Source organism: Mytilus californianus, unplaced genomic scaffold (assembly GCF_021869535.1).
Source record: "Mytilus californianus isolate M0D057914Y unplaced genomic scaffold, xbMytCali1.0.p SCAF_11, whole genome shotgun sequence".
Classification (NCBI taxonomy): domain Eukaryota; kingdom Metazoa; phylum Mollusca; class Bivalvia; order Mytilida; family Mytilidae; genus Mytilus; species Mytilus californianus.
The window spans coordinates 65,388,417-65,409,602 of NW_026262593.1; the positions used below are offsets into that span (position 1 = coordinate 65,388,417).

General features: G+C 32.4%; 1 protein-coding gene across 1 annotated transcript; it reads left to right on the plus strand.

Moving 5' to 3' along the window:
* The first annotated feature begins 3,256 nt into the window (after positions 1-3,256).
* On the plus strand, positions 3,257-19,398 carry LOC127719279 (uncharacterized). Its single transcript, XM_052225294.1, has 12 exons — positions 3,257-3,477; positions 7,271-7,361; positions 8,140-8,173; positions 10,005-10,137; positions 10,744-10,801; positions 11,956-12,062; positions 12,809-12,891; positions 14,522-14,577; positions 15,581-15,699; positions 16,995-17,085; positions 18,258-18,372; positions 19,197-19,398. Exons 1-12 carry the CDS (start codon positions 3,310-3,312, stop codon positions 19,396-19,398), a joined length of 1,257 nt encoding a protein of 418 aa, XP_052081254.1. The 5' UTR covers positions 3,257-3,309.
* The last annotated feature ends 1,788 nt before the right edge of the window (positions 19,399-21,186 follow it).

A 21,186-nucleotide genomic window follows, 5' to 3' on the forward strand; every position in this document is an offset into this window, starting at 1 on the left:
AAAAGGCTTGAAAAAGGTTGGTTTTTTTTCTCGAGGAAAGGGTGTTTTTTTTATCTGATTTAACAATTAGGATTTCCTATATTTGGCTGCGACTAATAACAAATGTGCCAACGCATCAACTCAAAATGTGCCCTTGCATCAAATCAAAATTCAGTTTCATATATAATGATTTGTAGATAGACGCTGTTAAAAGTTACGAAGTGTTTCAATGAACTGTGTGGAATACTTAATCTTTTACACTATTTGTTTTTATCAATTACCTGTCTATTTCTTAAACATAAACGATTACTTGAATAAATACAAATTGGAAGTGAGAAACGTCAAGTTTAAAATGAGAAATGTTAACGACATATTGTCCCTGCTGGTCTCTACCGTCTAGAACCTGAAATGAAGCTCTCTGTACAAGAAATTCATTGATTTTAAGCATCTTAAATGAAATGTTGCCCTTCTTGAGTCAGCTGACAGACTTATATTCAAAACCAATTGTTTTATATTCAGTACGTATTCAACTTTGACAGATGAAAAGATTAACTGCTTAAACTGAATTTTGATTTCTAGACATTACTATTTCTGCAAAAGTGTATTTTAAGTTCATTTTGTGATTACCAGCATTCTGAAGTTTGTCTCAATATTGCACAATCACAATTAAAGAGAGGCAAAAGATACCAAAGGCATATTCAAACTCATAATATGTCGAAAACAAACTGACAATACCGAAAAAACGACCAGAAGACAAATCACAGACAAGTTTGAATGGAGCAAATTGATATGATTGAAATTCAATAATACATCATAATTTATGAAAAATTTCGAAGTAATTGTTTGGTCACCATTGTTTATTTTTCTATATAGACGAACAGCAAAAAGCACTTAAGGTAAGTAGTTTGTGATAAGTTTCTACGATTTTGTGACTTTCTTTCTTTCAAATTCACGTAGGGGAAATGTCCACAGAAAGAGGTCGCTTTCAGGACCTGTACTGTCGTCTAAAGAGCCGATTGTTAAGTGATATCGATGTGTACGTCTAAGATTCAAGATTTATAAATTATATTTGGGAGTTCGAGTTTAAATGATCGAGGGTCGAGTTACGCATTGTGCACCCTATGTTGCAATCATAACAATACATGTGAGAAGAGAATTACAATGTAGTTATTTGATTAAGCATTTAACGTGTTTAATGGTAATCAAATAATAAAATATTTTTCAGTTTCAGTTTCAAATCTAGCCAACAGATTTCCACAGGCCATAGGGGATGGAAATATCACGGAACTGTTGGATCAGTTCTCATAGTACCAGCTGTCTTCTGATGAACTACCTAGTTTTGACCAGGTTATAGCAACATATATAGTTTGTTGGGAGTAATGGCCAGCGATAATAGATGACATTTTAAATGGCAAAAAAAAAAACGTTGTGACACTCTTTCAAAGCTATTTTAGTTCAGCCAATATAAATTCTGACTGTGAGAGAGCATTTTCAATTATAAAGAAATTCACACTGAATTCTGATCAGAACTTGACAATGATATATTGTGTGCTTTGTTATCAAGTAAATGTAACCAAACTGGCATTTGTTTTGAATTTGTTCTTAGTGGTGTTGCTTTAAAAGCAGCAAAACAGACCACTGTTGAATACAATAAAAGTTTATAGTGGAATATTGTTTTTTATATTAACAAATTTGTATAATGTGAAATTATGAACATTGTTCATATCAAAAAGTCCGCATCTACGTCGCGTGTTTTCACACGCTTTTTGACATGTCATGTCATGTCATGACATGATTTCTCATTGTCAGAGGTTGGCAAGTATGATCATAAAGAAATGCATTCCCAAAAATCTAACATCCTAGGTTTGATTTAAATTTTCTTAGAAAAATGTCCAGACTTACTAACAAAATATATACATATCATGATTTTAAGATTACAGGTCAGTATTAATTTGTGAGACTGTAAAAAAAAAGCAAATTCCAATATCTTGTTGTTTAACTGACCCAAAACTTGACTGCCATCTAGCACGATTGTCGCCTGAAGGATGAAATTGCATGAATTTGAGGTCGACACCTTTTATAAACCAATGGAAGTAACTTGGTTTTATTAGACATGTATACATAATTGCAGGATTATATTTGTTCTTATTGTACACCTTTTTTCACATGTTCAAATCATATCGTCATATAAATATAATTAACTGACTCCATGGAAAGTTTCATTAAAAAAACGCCGTACTGCCGCATTCTGTCTACTTAAAACATAAAGGATATACAAGATGACTGGTAAAACCTTTTATTGTCGTGATTCCGAATTACCAGACTGACTGTTTTAGTAAACATCAAACAAATCATAAGACATTGTTATGATTTTAAACGTTTGCAAAACACTAATTAAAGATGGTTTGTAATTTTGTACGCCAGACGCGCGTTTCATCTACAAAATACTCATCAGTGACGATCGAATAAAATTTGAAATGATAAAACAAAATCAAATATTTTTGACTGCTTATTTTTCATGGGAATTCATATTATAAAACAATTTCATAGTTCACGGTCAGTGTATAAAAGTTTAATACAAAATTCGATCAACAATTCCGCCCTCTCAATATTGCAAATAAGTCCATGAAGATTTCTGCCAAGACGAAGATCTTTTAATCATGACTTTGAAGTTATTTCATAATCATAATTCAAAGCATTACCCATGAACTAGAATGAAAAGCTTTTATTGATTAGGTTGCGCGAAAAGCTCTTAGCTCCATTTTGTAAATACATAGATAAATAATTGTTTTAATAAAATACGTAATAAGCTAACCCTACAACCTTTTGAACATGATATAAAACATAAAGTTGTGTTTTATACATGACTGGTCTTCAATCTTGATTTGGCCTCATATTAACGCTATGATGATACTCTTTTGTGCACTATTCATTAACTTAACTGAGGATTTTAATTTTGATGCATTTAAAGATAAATAAAAGATTCTTGTTTGAAATCAATTGTCTTTTGTGTATAATTTAAACTACGTCCGCGTTGAGATTTAAATCCGATTTTTCATATTATAGTTATTTTGAGATTTCCACCCTTTTTTTCTGATAAATTAAGCGGGAAGCAGACACAATCATCGATTTAGATTCTTTTAAAAGCATTTGAAATTGCAGTTTGTACATGCAGTTGTGTTGTTTTAAAGAAATGATATTTAAGTTCTAAAGCTTAAGATAATCAGACTGTGATATATAAACGCTGCCAAATGTTCACCGTGTGTCATACATTGGAGATGTCCATGTTATAAATTTATCGGAATAAATATTTGAAGTCTTCTCGGAGACATGATGGACCATCTAATATGGTCCTTCATATCAATATGGACCACGGTGTCCATGGCTAAAGTTAATAATGGGAATTTCTTGAACTTTAAGCTTGGATACAAGTATGATTATAACTTTGAATCTACGACAACAATTCCAGAGATAGGAACGTTTGATATCAAATCAAAGGTATGTATTTCTAATATGGACTTAATATATAAATGTTTGTTTATATTGCATTCGAATATTTGTCCTTTCAATAATCTATATTGATTTTTGGGCGTTCGTCGGAAAAGAAAAAGTCAATCTAATTAAAAAATAGACCTCTGTTTTCGTTATCTCCATAACCTTATATGTACGAGCGCGCGAGTTAATATAAGTCTGGAGTCTGTTTCACGAAAATACTTACGACTAAGATTGATCGTAAGTATACTGAATTGTTCATGACTTACGATCAATCTTAGTCGTAAGTTTTTTTGTGAAAACGACTCCTGAATTTTAACTATATTGAGAAAAAGAGGAAAGAGGAAAAATCGTAGGTTTCAAGCGAAAAGTTGAAAAATGTTCCAATCAAATTTCATAGAACAAAAAATCCACCACCTCACTGACAATTTTCTTTTTTTAGCAATGGCGTTGTCAGTTTATTTTCGACTTATGAGTTTGAATGTTCCTTTGACATCCTTCGCCTCTCTCTCTGAAAAAAATACCCTATCAAAATATGTGTTTTAACTGTAAAACTCCCCTACCCGACGTTAAAAATAGTGACGTGTGTGATAAATAATGTGTGGTGGGCGGTTTGCTGGAAACTTGCATACATCTGGTCCAACCAGAATCTATTATAAAAACATACTATTGGTATTGAAGAACACATTTCGGCGACTCATTTTAAAACAATTTCACACAGACCTCTATCACTGAGGACTACTATAAAAGAGAGGCGAATGATAATGAATATGACAAGGCCATGGCTAAAAAGAAAAAGACAAATAAACAACAGTGCACAAAACACAACATAGAAAACTAAAGACTGAGCAACAAGAACCCCACCAAAACTGGGGGTAATCTCAGGTGCTTCGGAAAGGTAAGCAGATCCTGCTCCACATGTTGCACCCGTCGTGTTGCTCATTTTAGTACAACCCGTTGATAAGTCTAATTCGGTAGGTCACATTCTGGGGAAAGGGGACGGGATTATAGTTACGACAATTGGATCATCTGTGAAACGAATATTCCATAATACAAGTCCTGGAATATCGTATCAAATTGGATATATAAACTCCGTATGCAGGTGCTACTTGAATGTTGCTACATAGAAATGGAAAGTTCACAATTGGGAAGCTGAAATCATTTCTTTTGTCGTAAAGTTTTGTGTTCAACCGACCCTCATTGTGAATTTCTAGATGTAAGTGAAGATATGAGGCTGACTTAACTTGGTCTGTTTTATCCTTTATCTCAGATTCGATGGGATAGATGCGTTCAACATAGTCACCAAATTTTGAATTATTTAGTGAGAGAACACCATCTATATAGCGAAAAGAAGGGATTAAGGATATGCCTAACTTCTTTTTGTTCTTCCTAAGAAGTTCCTGTATGAAGTCAGCCTCATATGAATAAAGGAACAAGTCGGCATGAAGAGGAGCACAGTTGGTTTTAATGGGAATGCTGATTGTTTTTTTAAAAACACGCCCCCCCCCCCCCCCCCCAAATGTTAGAAATATGTTATCATTCAAGAAATCAAGCATCTTGATAATATCAGTTTTGAGAGAATTTTTTGTTTGAATCAGAGTGATTTTTTTACAAAGTACGAATTATCCCTCCTTAGGACAAGAAACTTGTATCTACGTTGGCCATTCTTATTAATGAAACAAAGCAGGACCAACTCATTCAATTTGTCTTTTAGTTTGAAATGGGGAATACTTGTGTAAAGTGTAGAAGTGTCAAATGTTTTAAAACTATTCCAAGAGGAAAGAGTCTTAGATTGGATGTACACTAAAAGATCTTTGGAATTTTTTAGTATCGTAGAGCACTTGGAAAACCCAGCAATATAACGGTGTTTGTAAGGCCACTTATGTAGTTAAGGTATCCAATACAGTGAAAGAAGATCCAGTTCTTCATCTTTGGTTGAAAATCCATAAAACATAAAACAGACTCATGATTATCCAGGATTTCCTCCTTGGTAAGTGTCATGGGGGTATATGTTGGGTTTCCAAGTGAATTTTCAATATACCTAATTCATGTATCAAGCAGTTTATGTAATGTGATTTACACACGAAAAGGATATTGTTTGGACTTTATCTTTCGGGAAACAACATATTTGTCATTGAGGTAGAACAGGTGTTTTGCAACATTTGGGTCTTTTAAAGATTGATGTAGCATAGGTATTCATAGACCCATTCAGTTTTTAAATTCTTATTTGTATTAATGACCCCACAGCCTTAATCTATTCGGAAAGAGTATCTATGTCTTCTTTCTCGTGTTCAACCTATTGCCTGGCATTATCCTCGACAGTCCAGATAAACAATTATTCAGTGGCGTAGCACCAGTATAGCATGCATGTGCTTGCAAATTATTTTGTAAACTGGTTTTTTTCAATGAAAATTTTACTATTATTGTTCAGCTTCTGGAACAACCCTGCTTGCAATTTACTTTCCAGTGGATACGCCACTGTAATTGTTGTATATAAAAATTAGAAAGAAGTGTGGGTATACGTTTTATAGACACCAACACAAAATGCATTTAGATGTCATCATACGGTCCTCGACAATATACAGCAGCTATATATTTTTATAGCCAAGAATCTAGAAAGGTAGTTAATAAATCTAACACAAACTATAAATGAACTGATATTATAAAACAAAATACCATAAAATAAAAAAAAAAAAAACACATTAAGATGGGACAAAAGACCGTCACTATCGAGGTACCTAATTTGGGGCACCCGCATGATTATAAGGCGGGGATACATTAGCTTTAAATCTCAACCCTCCCCTGTTTAGTCTCTATTGGCCGACTACCAAATGTTTACAAAAGGACGTGCAACTTAACCAGTGCAGTAAAAGCACAAATTAAAACAATTACGAATAAAAAAACTATCGATGAACGCTCACAGGAAGTGATGGCAAGTTCAAAGTACGTAACCTGTTGATAATAAATCATGCCATCGTTCTCTCTACCATTTGTGGCTGAACTTCATAGCTAATTTTATACAGCAAGGTCTTTAAAAGTACAGGGAGAATGATCATATTATCATAGACCATACGGTGCACAATTTTAGTGCCAAAATGAAAGAGACTTGATTATAATCATGAATTAGCGAATCGATGTTAATCCCCAAAAATACCAGTCGCAATGATGATACAACAACAGTATGAGTATAATCTTTATCAATATGGCTATTGATCCGGAAAGAAAGATTTGAAGGACAATTCTCAAACTTGTTCGATTTCACCTGAGACATACTACTTGTTCTGATTTAAGATAAGTTATCACCAGTCGATTGTCGCTGTAAAATCAAAACTGATTATGGATAAAAAAAAGAAAAACTGTTCATTCTATAAACATGCTTGGTATGACACATGCTTGTCAGCTCCGCCTATCCCAAAATCTTATATCGCGCAGATTTTCAACTGAATTCAAAATATGAAATCTCAAACTTTGAAAGATGAACCTTACATATTACATAATAATTATTTCTATAGATTTTTAAGATGCCGAGAACTTCAGAATACATATCGTGAGCACAGGATTTGTGTATGATATGGTTAATTTGTATGCACGTCAATATAACAGCCGATAAGCCACAGTCAAATTGCACAGACATAGAAAGAAGGTGCGCATTACAAAAGAAGTTACATTATATGTAAAGACCAAAGAATGAAGACAATAAATAGAAAGAAAATGCAACATGAAAAGCAAAGAAAAGGAAGAAAAAGTGAAGCAGACATTTTTACATAAAATAATGTAAAATGATATTGTTTATTTTCAGATTAGCTTAATAAACATAAAAGAAGCCGACGGATTCCAAGAACTGCTTCTTAAAATTGACAATTTTCATTTCGAAGAAGCATCGCACCCAGGTAAGTAGCTTGACGTAAAGGTTATATTGAAAAAAGGATAACAGTTCACAGTTTTTAATATCTATATTATTTTTTTTCAATAAGAATTATGCGAAAATCACAAAGTGCGACATTTACTGCCGACTTCACGCCCAAAAAATACAAATACTCTCAAATTTGATTTATGACATACTATAAACCGTATAGTAGATTTACAAAGTTTGTAGATGGAACAATGAACAAGTAATGGGGGTCGTTATAAAGTATAAAGCATAATTGAATTTACTACCAAGTCATTGACTCATCCTGCAAGCTCGTATCAACAACTATTTTTAGTAATTCCCACAGTAAAACATTTAAAAACCAAATAAAAATCTGTCAAATAATCCTACCGACCTTGCGAGACCTTCATGGGTAGCCAAGGTTGTTATAAAAACCCTAGTAGTAGATAACCCTCTGTCTGACCAAGTTTATCAACAGCATCTACAAAAAAAAAAAAAAAATCCACACAGAGCCCTCAAATTTTCGACCCGTCAGTGCGATGTTGTACTCTTGTCCATACCTGTCTTTTTAAACTTGTTTTGTTCATCTAAACCCTTTTCTTTAAACGAGAATTCGAAGTATAAATCTGAAATTTTTATTTAGATCTGTTGTCGAAAGGCCTGATGAAATTTTATTTATTAGAATTACCTTTTTACATGTATTAGTCGTAGAAATTATATTGCTTAATTGTATATAAGACATATAAGCATCAATGCTTATATATTTATTTAAAGCTTATCTTTGTTATCTTTTGCAGATGTTCGAGGACATGATATGGATTTGGCAAAGTGGTAAGTACCTCTTTTTAGGGTTATTGTTGCCGGGTTGCTGTCTACCCAAGGATTTGTATACTTGTTTTTTTTTCCATTGACAGTAGTCTCATTGGCAATCTACTTCAGAAAATTGATGTAAAAATCCAAAAATTTCGACCCCATTTATATCTATAAGTTGCACCAGGCAGCGACATGTTATTTTATTACATATTTGAATTGACTAGGACGATGATAGCTTGTATATGCAAAATTTCGTCCATGGGATAAAAACTGAACCGAATGCCAATAAGAGCTTATGTTTGTATGTTAAAATGTACCGACTCTTAAGTAAAGCATTATTGGATTAAACAATGCTGTTTTTACTGATTTAAGGTTTTCCGGATAGAATCTCCGTATCCGATTTTGGCCCAGTTATTAAATTGCCGCGAAATTATTTCCTCTGAAAGTGAGAGGCTAAAACTTAAGTACCACTTCATATTTGACTGTTTGATACCTATTGTAAAAGTAAATGCGTTACCAAGATCATACGAAAAGTCTTACTTGAGAAACTTAATATTTCGACGGAATCGGCATAGACATCCATAGGGGCTTGAGGAAGGAATTTTTGCCTTTCGCACAAACCATTTTTTGGGACCGGATTATCATAAAGAACTAACAAATTAATCTCGCCTTTTGGGAGTACAAACAAATAAGCATTGAACATAAAGTTAAAAAAAATGTCCCAACACATATAATTATTTGGACTTCCACATTGCATGAAGAAAAAAAGGGGGATGCCATTGCCAAGTTACAAAAAAAAAATATGAACTGAAACTGATGTTAATACTTATAACTAATTCAACTAAAGTGACAAATTCAAACTTTAGAAAATTATTTTATCAACCAATTAGAATGGATGGAAAACAGATGTCATATTCCTGACTTGCATTGTACAGGTATTTTCCAAAGAAATAGGTGGGATACAGCCGGTTTTATAGCTAGCTTAGACTACCACTTGTATGTCAGTTGTTTATAGTTCCTTCTATTGACAAATTGGATGAGCAACCCACACAGGCATAAAAGGTTAACATGACAATCTGATTTGATTCTAACATTTTTAAAGCTCACAGGTCCTTTTTTAAAAATGAGACATCAGTTCTTCAATCTTTGTCGTGATGACAGGGTAATCTCTCTTGTAAATTATCCTCTCTTGTAAAATTATAATCACTTATGTAGTTTCTCCTTTGTACTTAGATATTTTAGGTGGCGCTTTTTTAAAAAATATTAAAGAAAAAATGTACTAAAAAAAAAAAAAAAAAAAAAAAAAAAAAATAAAAAAAAAAATTGGTTAAGCAGATAATTGAAATGACATGAAAAATTCAAAAAAATTGTATTAAATTATCCACTAAAACGGTTTGTTTCCTCTATGTACTCTGCTAATAGTTGAGTGATATTTTCTGCATTTGGCAAATTGATCAGTTCTCAAGGTAGCATACCAAACCCCCAAAAGTCACAGGTCAGATAAGACTATGTTGGAGCCACATTATTTAACAGTTGCCTTTTTTTCTATTGTGTTTTGACATGAATAAGTCCAATCTACATTTAATTTAGAAATTTTTGCATACATTTATTATTGAGAATTTTGAAGAACAGAATAAAATGTGAGATCAATTATTGTGATTTCAGTAAATTATACATTAAAAAAATGCTATCAAAATTTGAAATACAAGTTTTTTTTTGCAACACCTTTTCTCTTGCTGTGATTAAAACCTGATTTAAATTTCAGAATTTACAGTAATTTATACAAATACCTTCTTGCGGTTGCTTATTATACTAGAATCTAATATTTTGTACAATTGATTATTTTCAGGTTTTCCTTTGAGATAACAAGTTATGGGAAAATTCTCAAGGTTTATTATCCATCTGATGAAGATGACCATGTCTTAGCCACAAAGAAAGGTCTTGCTTCTCTCTTATCAGCAAAACTAGATATCATAGAAAAGGTAAGTTGGTTTTCCTGTTCGAATGGTTTTACACTAGTCATTTTTGGGGCCCTTTATAGCTTGCTGTTAGGTGTGAGCCTAGGCTCCGTGTTGAAGGCTGTACTTTGACCTATGATGTTTTACTTTTACTAATTGTGACTTGGATGGAGAGTTGTCTCATTGGCACTCAAACCACATCTTCTTGTATTTAAATAGAATTTTTTAGGGCATTTGCCATCCATTTTGTATTTTTATGCTTCTATGAAAATAGAAGGGCAATATGTTTTCTGTCTTTAACACATGAAAAAGCACTTAAACCCATTTTTTGGATTTTCTAATTGATTGTGTGCTTCAAGTATGTTATATCAGCCTTCATTTTGGTGCCTTACTAAAAGGCCTATAAGTAACACTATGAAAAACTACTTGTTAAAGATATCTCTTTCTGTTTTAAATTTGCATTATTTTTTGACTTGATATATACAGGCATTTTCTAAAGAAAATGGTGGGTTAAACCTGGTTTTATAGCTCTAGGTAAACCTCCCACTTGTATGACAGTTGTTTATAGTTCCATTTAAATTTAATATTAATAGTATGAAAAATGATAAAGGAAAAACATTTTATTTCTAGGTATCTGATGTCACAGAGAAGGAGAAGATTTATTATGCTAAAGAAACAGGACATGAAGGTAAACAAACTTTGTTACATGATATGACAAAGGAGTGGGGTATGGACAGGAACAGTGTTGCACATAGTTGTCTGACATGTTAACATTATAAAATGTTGAACTCTTCATTAGTTGTCCCTTCCATTTTATTTTCACACACTAGCTGTAAAAGGGATCAGCTTGTATCGATTCGCAAAGTCCACTCAAAATTTTTTTCGGGGCCGGAGAAAATTTCAGTGAAGGAAGTAGACTAAGATTGATATGATAACTAGCTTATCTCTTACAAAAAGTCATTATTAAAATAAGAAGATGTGGTATGATTGCCAATGAGACAACTCCTTCATCAAAGATCAAATGACATAGAAGTTAGCAACTAGAGGTCACTACATTCTTAAACAGTGAGCAAAACACATACCTCATAGCAAGCTGTAACAGGCCCTGAAATGACAATGTAAAACAATTCAAAAGAGAAAACTAATCACCTGGTTTCTGAAAAAAACAATAAACGAAAAACAAATATGATATACAGCAACAAATGACAACCACTGAATTTATGAATTAGAATAAAAAATTGAAATTCAGATATAAGGTATGAATCTATTAAGATTTATGGCAAAAATTAACCAGACTTTACCACCTGAGTGCTTACCTCCAATTGGATTCATCAGGCCAAAAAAAAATATATGTCTGTTAACGGTTACCCGACCTACCCTACCTTTGAGCGCCGACCCTAAGTCATTTTATTTCCGTCGTAAAGTAAAAAATAAACTCAACTCATGTCAAAAGTGAAGTAAGTGTTGCCAATAATAATATAAATCAATTGCCTGATACATCCCGATGTTCACATGACAGCTTTTTAAGGAAATTCGCGACTCGTGTGATGAAATAAACACTTTGCCGCCATTTTTTTCCAACCAATAATCAAGGAAAATAATCCAATCATTGAAATAATGGGTAAAATTGGCCCATGATCAACTCTGACCACGACAAGATGAAACCACATGACTCAAAATCATGTCACAAAAAACAAAATGAAAAAAATAAATAAAATGGAAATGCCGACCTACCTACCCTATTTTTTTAAAGTATGTAACCTTAAACAGATATATATGTTTTTTTGGCCTCAGATACTGTTGTATGATCCCATATTAAACGGATGTTTACATTTAACTTAGGTCTACATAACTCAACATACACTGTCATAAAGACAAAAGATGGATTGGAATTTACTAAAATCAGGGATGGACATCCAGTTGGAAATGCTGGTGGGAAATGTCAGAAGGTATTTCTAAAATATATTATCTACTTTGCAAAATGTATATTTCGTATTTAGATAAGACAATTTAGGAGGGTAAATAGCAAAGTTTTTAAACAATGTCTTGTTGGATGATTGAAGTATTTGTAAAACTATTTATTATGTTAATAATTTCTTTCAAAGGAATACAAGTGGTTGTTTTTGTCACTTTTTAAATTTTTTTTGTCATGGTGAATCTGGTGTTTAGATCATTTTTTACTTTTTAAGACTGACCGATTTAGATAAGTGGTATAGACTTGTAAAAAATCCTCCATAAGTTGATAAGTAAGGATGAATATGGATTCTACCACTGCATCGAGTGTGATAGGATATTTTTCCACTTAAGACAGTTCAATTTTCAAATTTAAAACGCAAGGCTCACTAAGCATTTTAGATCTTTAAAATTTAACTGTCGAGAGTGGAGAAATATCATATCTCATGAGATTTGGTTGTAGAATTAGTTTATTTTATGATTTTTAGACGATATGCAGACAAATTTAATTCTTCTTTTCCAATGATCTGCAAAATTATTTGTTCTTTCAATTTATCGTCATCAGGCATGGTCACCTTTTTTCGTGACGTCACAATAGGAAATTCATGGGAAAGCAATTATTGAATAATAAAAATTTAGACAAATGAAAAACTGACATCAAATGAAAAATAATCAATGGGTCAGGAAAAGGATATATCAGCTAAGAATTAGAGAATTGTCTTTATCTGACCTTGTATTTCAGATCCTTCAGTATCATGAAGCCCTCAGAATTATACAGAGTGTGGAAGTGGATGAAGAATTCATATCTCCAAAGGCTCCATCTGGGTGAGTAATATATAGACCAATGAAAAACTTGTGGATTTCATATTTTAAAGAGGTCAAAACATACCATAATCTTATCTTATCTTATCTTATCTTACAATAAGAAATCAACTTATTTAAGCACACAATAGACAATTTTGCATATTACCGACTTTGACTCCAGAGTATATAAGTTTTCAACAGGTTACCTTCTCTGTGGTAGGACATTCTGGTAGTCGGTCAAAAAGGAGCAACTAAAAGAAGTAAAGTCAAGCTATCAGTGCAAATTTTGGGAAAAATTAACTGGTTGATGTTTTTTAATACACAACAAAATCATCAGAAAACAGTTTATCATTTCCCCAAATTGAACCAATTGTAAGTTAGATTTTGAGTGTACAATATTGTAAGCCTGGTATGTATGATGAGTTTATTCTCTTCTTTTCTCAAGCCTGGTATAAGTTTATTCACTTCTTTTTGTTGCTCTTACTTAACCGATTACTAAAATGTCCTACCACAGAATAGGCAACCAGTCAAAAAATTACATACTCCGGTCTCAATTTGAAAGTTAACATGTTTGTTTTTGTGCAGTTGCTTTATAGATGACATACATCCATTTTAACCGGTCAATACAACCAAAAATGACCAATAATTAATGGTTAGTAAATACTGTAAATTCAGAAATTATTGCGATGTTTTAATTATTGCGAAAAATGCGACAGGATTATAATTGCAATAATTTAAACTCGCATTTTGAAATTTTTTATATGAATTAAACAGGATTTTTCTCAATATCGCAAAAATTAAAATCGCATTTTAGTCTAAAATGACAAAATCGCAATAATAAATGCACGCATTAATTTCTGAATTTACAGTAGTAAATACTGTGATACCAATTTAGGTGCATAGTTCTTTCTGGAAGTTCATCAAAACAGAAAATAGTCTTAAGATAAGCTTTGCTTGAGAGAGTTGCGACAGTTTCAGTACAAATAAATAATTTATAAAATCAGTTTTTAAGGTGGTTGTTTTATTCTAAATAGTTTCAGTACAGCTGGTATCTTTGTCAAATGTTTAACTTATATTGCCTGTCATAAATACTTTTAATGGGTGAGGTGAACCAACACCCAGATGTAAGGGTGGATACCTAGTGGTATTCAATAGTTGAATATTACCAGTACAATTAAGATATCAATACACAAGTGATAAAACATAACAAAAATATATAAGCAATTTTTGGCAAAAGTCTGCCTATTGAATTTTAAATTTTAACAAGCGAAAACAATTTAGAAAGAGGTGGGAGGTTGGGAATTTCAACTCAATATCAAATCAAAAGTTTACAAAACTTTGTATTAGTATATATAAGAATTTTACAACAAGGGAAATTTACATACCCAATAAAAAGAGTGAAAACAATAAGAGAGTAGATTTCAATTCAAGAGTATACTAATAAAATTCTAGTCCAAACCAGTGTGATCACTGAAGTGTAAAAAATATATGTTTGCTTCACTGATCTTCTAATTCAATATTTTACAGCCTTAAATTAAACCTACAAAAATGTTTTAAGAAAAATTATGATGTTCAAACAATTTCAGAGATCTAGTGGGAGCTTGAGAAATCAACAATTGTTTATGAATTGTGTTTTATTTGTATATTTTAGCTTTGATCCAGAAAAAGGGATGAGAAAAGTTAAAGGAACAGTAATTAAAAACATAGGTAATTTGTGAACTGTAGACATTGTCTAATAGCTGTTAATTTGTGAACTGTAGGCATTGCCTTATAGCTCTTAATTTGTGAACTACTGTGAAAGTACTATTATTCGTGGGTATCAATTTTCGTGGTTTGAGCAAAAGTTCTATGTTCGTGGGTACTTAAATTTGTGGCCATAAACATGTCACTCTAAGAAATCAGTTACATTAAATTGCTACAAATGTACTTTGAATTGTAGAATTATTTCTAATGAAATAAAAAGGCAAGCCCAATATGATTTCTTTTGTATGAGAATTATAAGGAGATAAAATGAACACTTCATCATCGCATACAAGTATCATCACCAGAACTCTGACTTTCCTCGATCAAAATTAATTTTTTATAAAAATTAAAAAGTTAGAAGTCACACAGTATAGATTTTTTAAAGATTTTAAAAATTGGTAAAATTCTGTCTGTACAAAATGCCTTTGGTGATATTCGATGTATTCTCTAGATTATATGCCAGTATCCATGTAGTCAAACCTACATGGGAATCCTTTTCTGTCTTGATTTAGACAACATTTTTTATAATTCATTTGACTCTTAAATTCGAGGATTAAGCCATGCATGAAAACCATGAAAATTGGTACCCCATGAATAAAAGTACTTTCACAGTATAGGCATTGCCCAGTAGCTATTAATTTGTGAACTGAAGGCATTACCTGATAGCTGTTAATTTGTGAACTGTAGGCATTACCTAATAGATGTTAATTTGTGAACTGTATAGGCATTGCCTATATAGCTAATAGCTGGAGAGTTGTGCTCCTCTCCACAGATAATTTGTGAACTGTAGGCCTTGCCTTAAAGCTGGATAGTTGTGGCCATCTCCAAAGCAAATTTAGCTGTTGAGATGTAAGGACCCGAGATTGAATTTTGGATAGTAAAGAAGTCAAATTTTAAAAAGGAGGGTGACCATTTTATTGTCAATAGACATTTAAGTCTCATGATCTTTAATTTCATCTTGTTACAGTGTTTCCGGAAATGACAGCCAGAAGTCATGGGAGACTACAATATCTATCTAACCAGTATGACAGTGTACACACTAAGTCAGAGGTTGGTCTACACACTGGCAGTATTTCAGTAGACAAGGTTTGTATTTTACAACAAATAGAAAAGTGCAAAAAGGTGAGGGAGGATATCTGGGGGGCTTTCAAAAATTATAAGTCAAATAAAAACTGGCAATACCATGAAATGGAATTATTCTTGAAATTGTTTGAATATTTGTTTTCTATAGTCCAGATTCACAATTATGTGTTTTATCATACAATAGTAATGTGCAAGAAACTCTTTATGTGTCTTAAACACAAGGATAGGCTGGTCAATTGATTTTTGTATGCTAATATCTAGTGGGAAATATTTCAAGCAGGAATGGAAATGATCATGAATGAAATTGTAAATAAATGTACTCATAGTTACATGGGCAATGAATTTATTGTTTATATAGTTTACACAAATGAAGTCCTTACGGTAAACTTTAGTTGTAAACTTCTTTGCCATTTGGTCTGTTGTGAAGAATTGTCTCGTTGGCAATCATACCACATCTTCTTATTTTTATATCTAATGTGTTTTTGTTACAAATGTTTTCCTTTTTAAAAGCACCTAGATGAGTCCTAGACTCATTAATTTTTTACCTATTGTGGATGTTTTTTAATTTCAAATATTTATTTCATATATGTTATGATTAAGATCTCTCTTATAAAAGAGGGGCGAAAGATACCAGAGGGACATTCAAACTCATATGTCGAAAATAAACAGACAAGACCATGGCTAAAAAAGGAAAAGACCAATAGACAAACAATAGTACACAAAACACAGCATAGAAAACTAAAGACTGAGCAACACAAACCCCACAAAAAACTAGGGGTGATCTCAGGTGCTGTGGAAGGGTAAGCAGATCCTGCTCCACATGTGACGCCTGTCATGTTGCTCATAATATTATAAAACATTGTGTTCGAAAAAGGACTTTCAATTTTGTTGTTTTACATATAAGACTTAGTTCTGAAGCCATCCTCAATGATAGTTATTCCCTTTTGTGACCCTACTTCTGCAACTTTGCATAGATAAATGTAGGTCAGGTTTATTTTCTTTGAATGGTCATATATTCCAAAATCAGCAATTGAAAAATGAAGAAGAAACACATTTGTACCCTACATAAACATTATAATACAAACCAGGGCCTTGATTGCCGAGTGGTTTAAGTAGTTGAACTACTGTATCACTAGCCTGTCAACACTGAGGTTGTGAGTTCTAATCCTGCATGGGGCAGGTGCGCTTGACTCCAATCTTAATTGATTACATTTCAAATGTTTAGGTATGAGTGATCCTAATGAAGATAAATCCAGGGAAGCACTTTGTAAATTTATGAATAGTTATTTTAATTTTAGGTTAGAAGGAGTTTACCACAGATGAGTGTGAAAGAGGCTTGGCAGTATGTGAAAGGAAATGTTACCTGTGTCAAACTGAAGGAAAGAACAGGTAGTAGGACCAATAAAGATAGAGAAGAAAATATAACAGGACTCACAGAGAGAAGCCACAAAGAGGCTCCATTAGGGACCTTCCTTTGGTCACAAGGTCACTTTGAAAAATTGCCTCAGATTGCCACGTCACTTTTAAGCAAATTTAAGAAAGAAGATTTTGAACATTTTTAAAGGTCACAAGTCTCAGGTCCTTTTTAATGAGAGGTCAGGCTACCCGCCAACACTTTATTTCGCATTTAGCCCTTCATAGCCAACTTCACGGCGATTTATTTTCGCGATTTTCTGAATTTCTTGACCTACTTATATAAGAAAAGACAAAAGTTTAACAAATTTGCGACAATTTATCTTCGTGTTATTTTTAAACTCACGAAAGTCACGAAAATAAATCACCCCTGAAAATAAATCGCTCGCGAAAATAAGTTGGTTTACAGTATTAGTTTTTCTTCATACATTTATTGTAAAATGTCACATACAGGTCACAATATGACCATTTTTTTTAAGAGTCTCAAAATATTGTTATTGTGTGGAGTGGTTATTATATACAATAAACAATGTTTATTAAATTAAAACCTATTAAAATGTTTTTTTGAATTGATTTTGAGTGTTTTTCTTGTCCAAAACATCAAAGATCCATTTTTAGAAACGAAAGATAATACATCAGAGAGATTGATACAATAAGTATAAACTTAAACATTACACTGAATCTATCTCTGTTCCATCAGCTCGGAGTCAGAATAATGTGTCAGGGTAAGGTGACATGTCTTCCTGTGGACTGTTACCTTGTGAGCTAGCACGTTAAAAATCTGGCTCAACGTGTCCGTCTAGTACAAAGCAGAGTAAATCTTCATATTACATTAACATGTTCTCATCCTTAATATGCATATTAATTTGCCACTGGACATTAGGCAGCCATCCATCATCATCATCATCTCTGTTCCAGGTTAAATTTTCAGTAGCAGCATATGCTTTTGTTTATTTTAAAAAAATGCATAAATTGCAATTTTAATAATTGATACCAAAAAAAAGACAATACATTTTTATAAAAATTTATTTCTTTTTTCTATTGAGTGAAAAAAATTATTTATATTTCCTATAATATGAAAAGTACTGATTAAGTTTCTGCAGATAGTACTATGAAATTATCGTTTTTTTGTGTTTTTTTTTATCCAGATGAGAAGATTAAAGCCAGTTACTGTTTCCAGAAGATAGTACAGATACTCAGATATTTGAAGACAGAAGATTTGAACAAGATTGCTGACTTTGTTTTTGTTAATTCAAAACTAAGGTACAATGTAACTTTTTTTGTACGCCTGTCTCTGGAAATTAGACCATGAAAATATACTGAGGATAGAACTTTGCATGTTTGTTGGAATATTTTTGATTGATTGATTGATTGATTGTTGGTGTTAAAAGCCACTTTCAGCACTATTGTTTATATCTTGCTGGCCAGCTTTAATTGGTTGAGGAAGCCACTGCCCAGAGAAAAACAACAACCTTTGGCAGGAAAGAAATATTTTTGAAAGCAGATTAGTTTCTTTATTATTAAATATTATGAATTATAACTAGCTGTAAATCAGTTTTAAAAATTAAGGTAGTCCCAGTCGGTTGTCTTTATTTAGTGTAATTACTTTTCAACAGTATCTGTGATGTGGCCCAAGTTAGTCAATATTGGAAATAGCTTGACAACCAGTACCAGGCTGGTAAAATTTTGTAATTAGACCTGTCTATTTGGCTGTAGAGTCATAATTATTTAAATAATTAATATGAACAATATGAAGATGTGGTATGATTGCCTATGAGACAACTCTCCACCAGAGACTAAATTACATAGAAGTAAGCAACTATAGCTAAGTGTATGTTCTTCAACAATGAGCTGCCTTTATATTGACCACACAATTTAAAATACTTAAGAAATCAATAAGAAGGAATGTTTTGTGAAAATACATACTGTCATTAAGAATATTAACAGAAACAGAAGTTTGGTAGAGAAAAGAAATAGTTTGCTATTGGATATCTGCCAATCCATACTGTATTTAGATCCTTAGCTTACAAATTTTAGTTTTGTTCACCATTTTGACAATTTCAGAAATGTTTTTGTCATAATTACAGACACATGACAGCTGTTGATCCTGCCATTGTACTGGATGCCTTTGGTGTTCTTGACACAAACACAACACAGGACATCTTAGCAGACAAAGTCATACTGGTTCCCAGACCTGATCCAAGCCTTATCAGTAGGCTCTTAACACATTTAGTAGGAAGCTCAAAACCACCTAGTCAGGTAAAGATTTTTAAATTTTGCAGACAATAATCTGACAGAATTAGACTATACTCAGATTTAGGAAATGGGTATAGAATAAAAAGGGGGAGTAAGAAAATACTGAGAGGAAATTAAAAGAAAAACATCAAGTAAAGGATAACAAAACACAATGAACAAAAGAAAAACATCAACAAGAAAAAATCTTAGCCTCTATTCACTACACAGAAAACATGAAGCAACATGAAAGCCACCAAAAATATAAGCGTAACCGGATAGCATGATTCTTGCCTCGAACTGGGGTCCTCTAACCGACTGTACTTCCATAGCTCAACCACTTATGGCTGGCTAAATATCTACCACTCAGGGGAAGTAACTTGTCACACAAGATTGAACTTGGGTTATCTTGAAGGGTAGGCAGTTCCTGTCCACTTCATTATGAACATTTTGGACAAAATCTAAAAGCAATTTATAAGCTGATACTTTTTAATCTTTTTTTTCAGAAAATTGTTAAAGCTTTGGAAGAGATAGTTTACACAAAAGATGTCTTCCCAAAGGAATTGTATAAGGACGATCTGTATAACAGGATCATGCTGGCTTTAGGTTCTATTGCTAACAAGTTCTCCCAGTCAGGACAGTATGAGAGAAGTTTACATATGGTGTCCAGAGTACATAATTTACTGGGGATACATGGTAGGCTGTTTGTTTTTTGTACAATGTATTTGTATCAGTTTTTATAGAAGCAAGACATAGATTATAATGTTGCATTTGCTGTAATCAACATTTAGGTTCAGTTAGGGGTTAAAATGTTTTTTAGACATCAATAATTTTGTCAAACCTTCTATGACATTTTATGAAACTTGGACATAACGTTTTTCATGATCAATAAATAGTATCCACAGAAAAATGTTGAAAATATTTTTTTTTCATATTTCCTTATTAACTGAAAATTGGGCTTCCATTTTTTGCAGTTAACACTTAGATACAGTCTAAGGTTAAAGTTTTTTAGACATCAATAACTTTGCCAAACCTTCATAGAAATATATGAAAATTGGACAAATACTTGTCATGATCAAAAGACAATATCCAGAGCGAAATTGCAGAAAAATATTTTTCATTTTTTTTATTTAACTGGACTAAATTTTTGGCAGTCGACATTAGACCATTACACTGACAGCCGCCATGGCAGGCAAGACACAGATTTCCGTGGAACACTTGCAAGTTTTTATAATCAGTAGAGGAAACTTGGTGCCTGGTATAAATCTCCAACCTTTAATGAGTATTTGACACTTCACGACCTCTAGATGTCTTCTGTGTTGTTAGGTTACTGTCTCATTTATGTATTACCCTTATCTCCATTTATTCACATCAATTCCAAACGAGAATTTGATTCCCTGTGATTTTGTTATCCTATGTAATTGTTCTGATTAACAAATGATAAAACTTGTAGAAAATCTTTTCTAGTTTTATGCAATTTTTATTGATTTATGAACCATATTTTTCTTCAAAGACACATTTAGTGGTCTATTATAGTCCTCTGAACTTTTTCTATGTCTTCTTTAGGAATTCACCAATAACTTTATTTAAAAATGTATATTTTAATGTTTTGAAGACTAAAACAGTATATTTAGACAAAAAATGGATATAAAATATAGTTTAAGTAGGCACAACTATTTACTTGAAAATGTACTTTTTCATCCTATATTTCACAGATCCTTGGACATACAGACAGAAAAGATCCCTCCAAACAGAATCAGAACAGACTCAAGCCGACCAATGGAAAGTTGTTTTACTGGAGGTGTTAGGCAATGCAAGGATAGATGTGTCGTATGATTATATTGT

Bases quoted from the DNA above. Each gene is read 5' to 3' on its own strand.
- LOC127719279 (XM_052225294.1), top strand. From the start codon at position 3,310: ATGATGGACCATCTAATATGGTCCTTCATATCAATATGGACCACGGTG. The intron at 10,138-10,743 runs GTAAGTTGGTTT...TTTTATTTCTAG, and splicing joins AACTAGATATCATAGAAAAG to GTATCTGATGTCACAGAGAA. The intron at 15,700-16,994 runs GTTTGTATTTTA...TTTTAATTTTAG, and splicing joins GCAGTATTTCAGTAGACAAG to GTTAGAAGGAGTTTACCACA.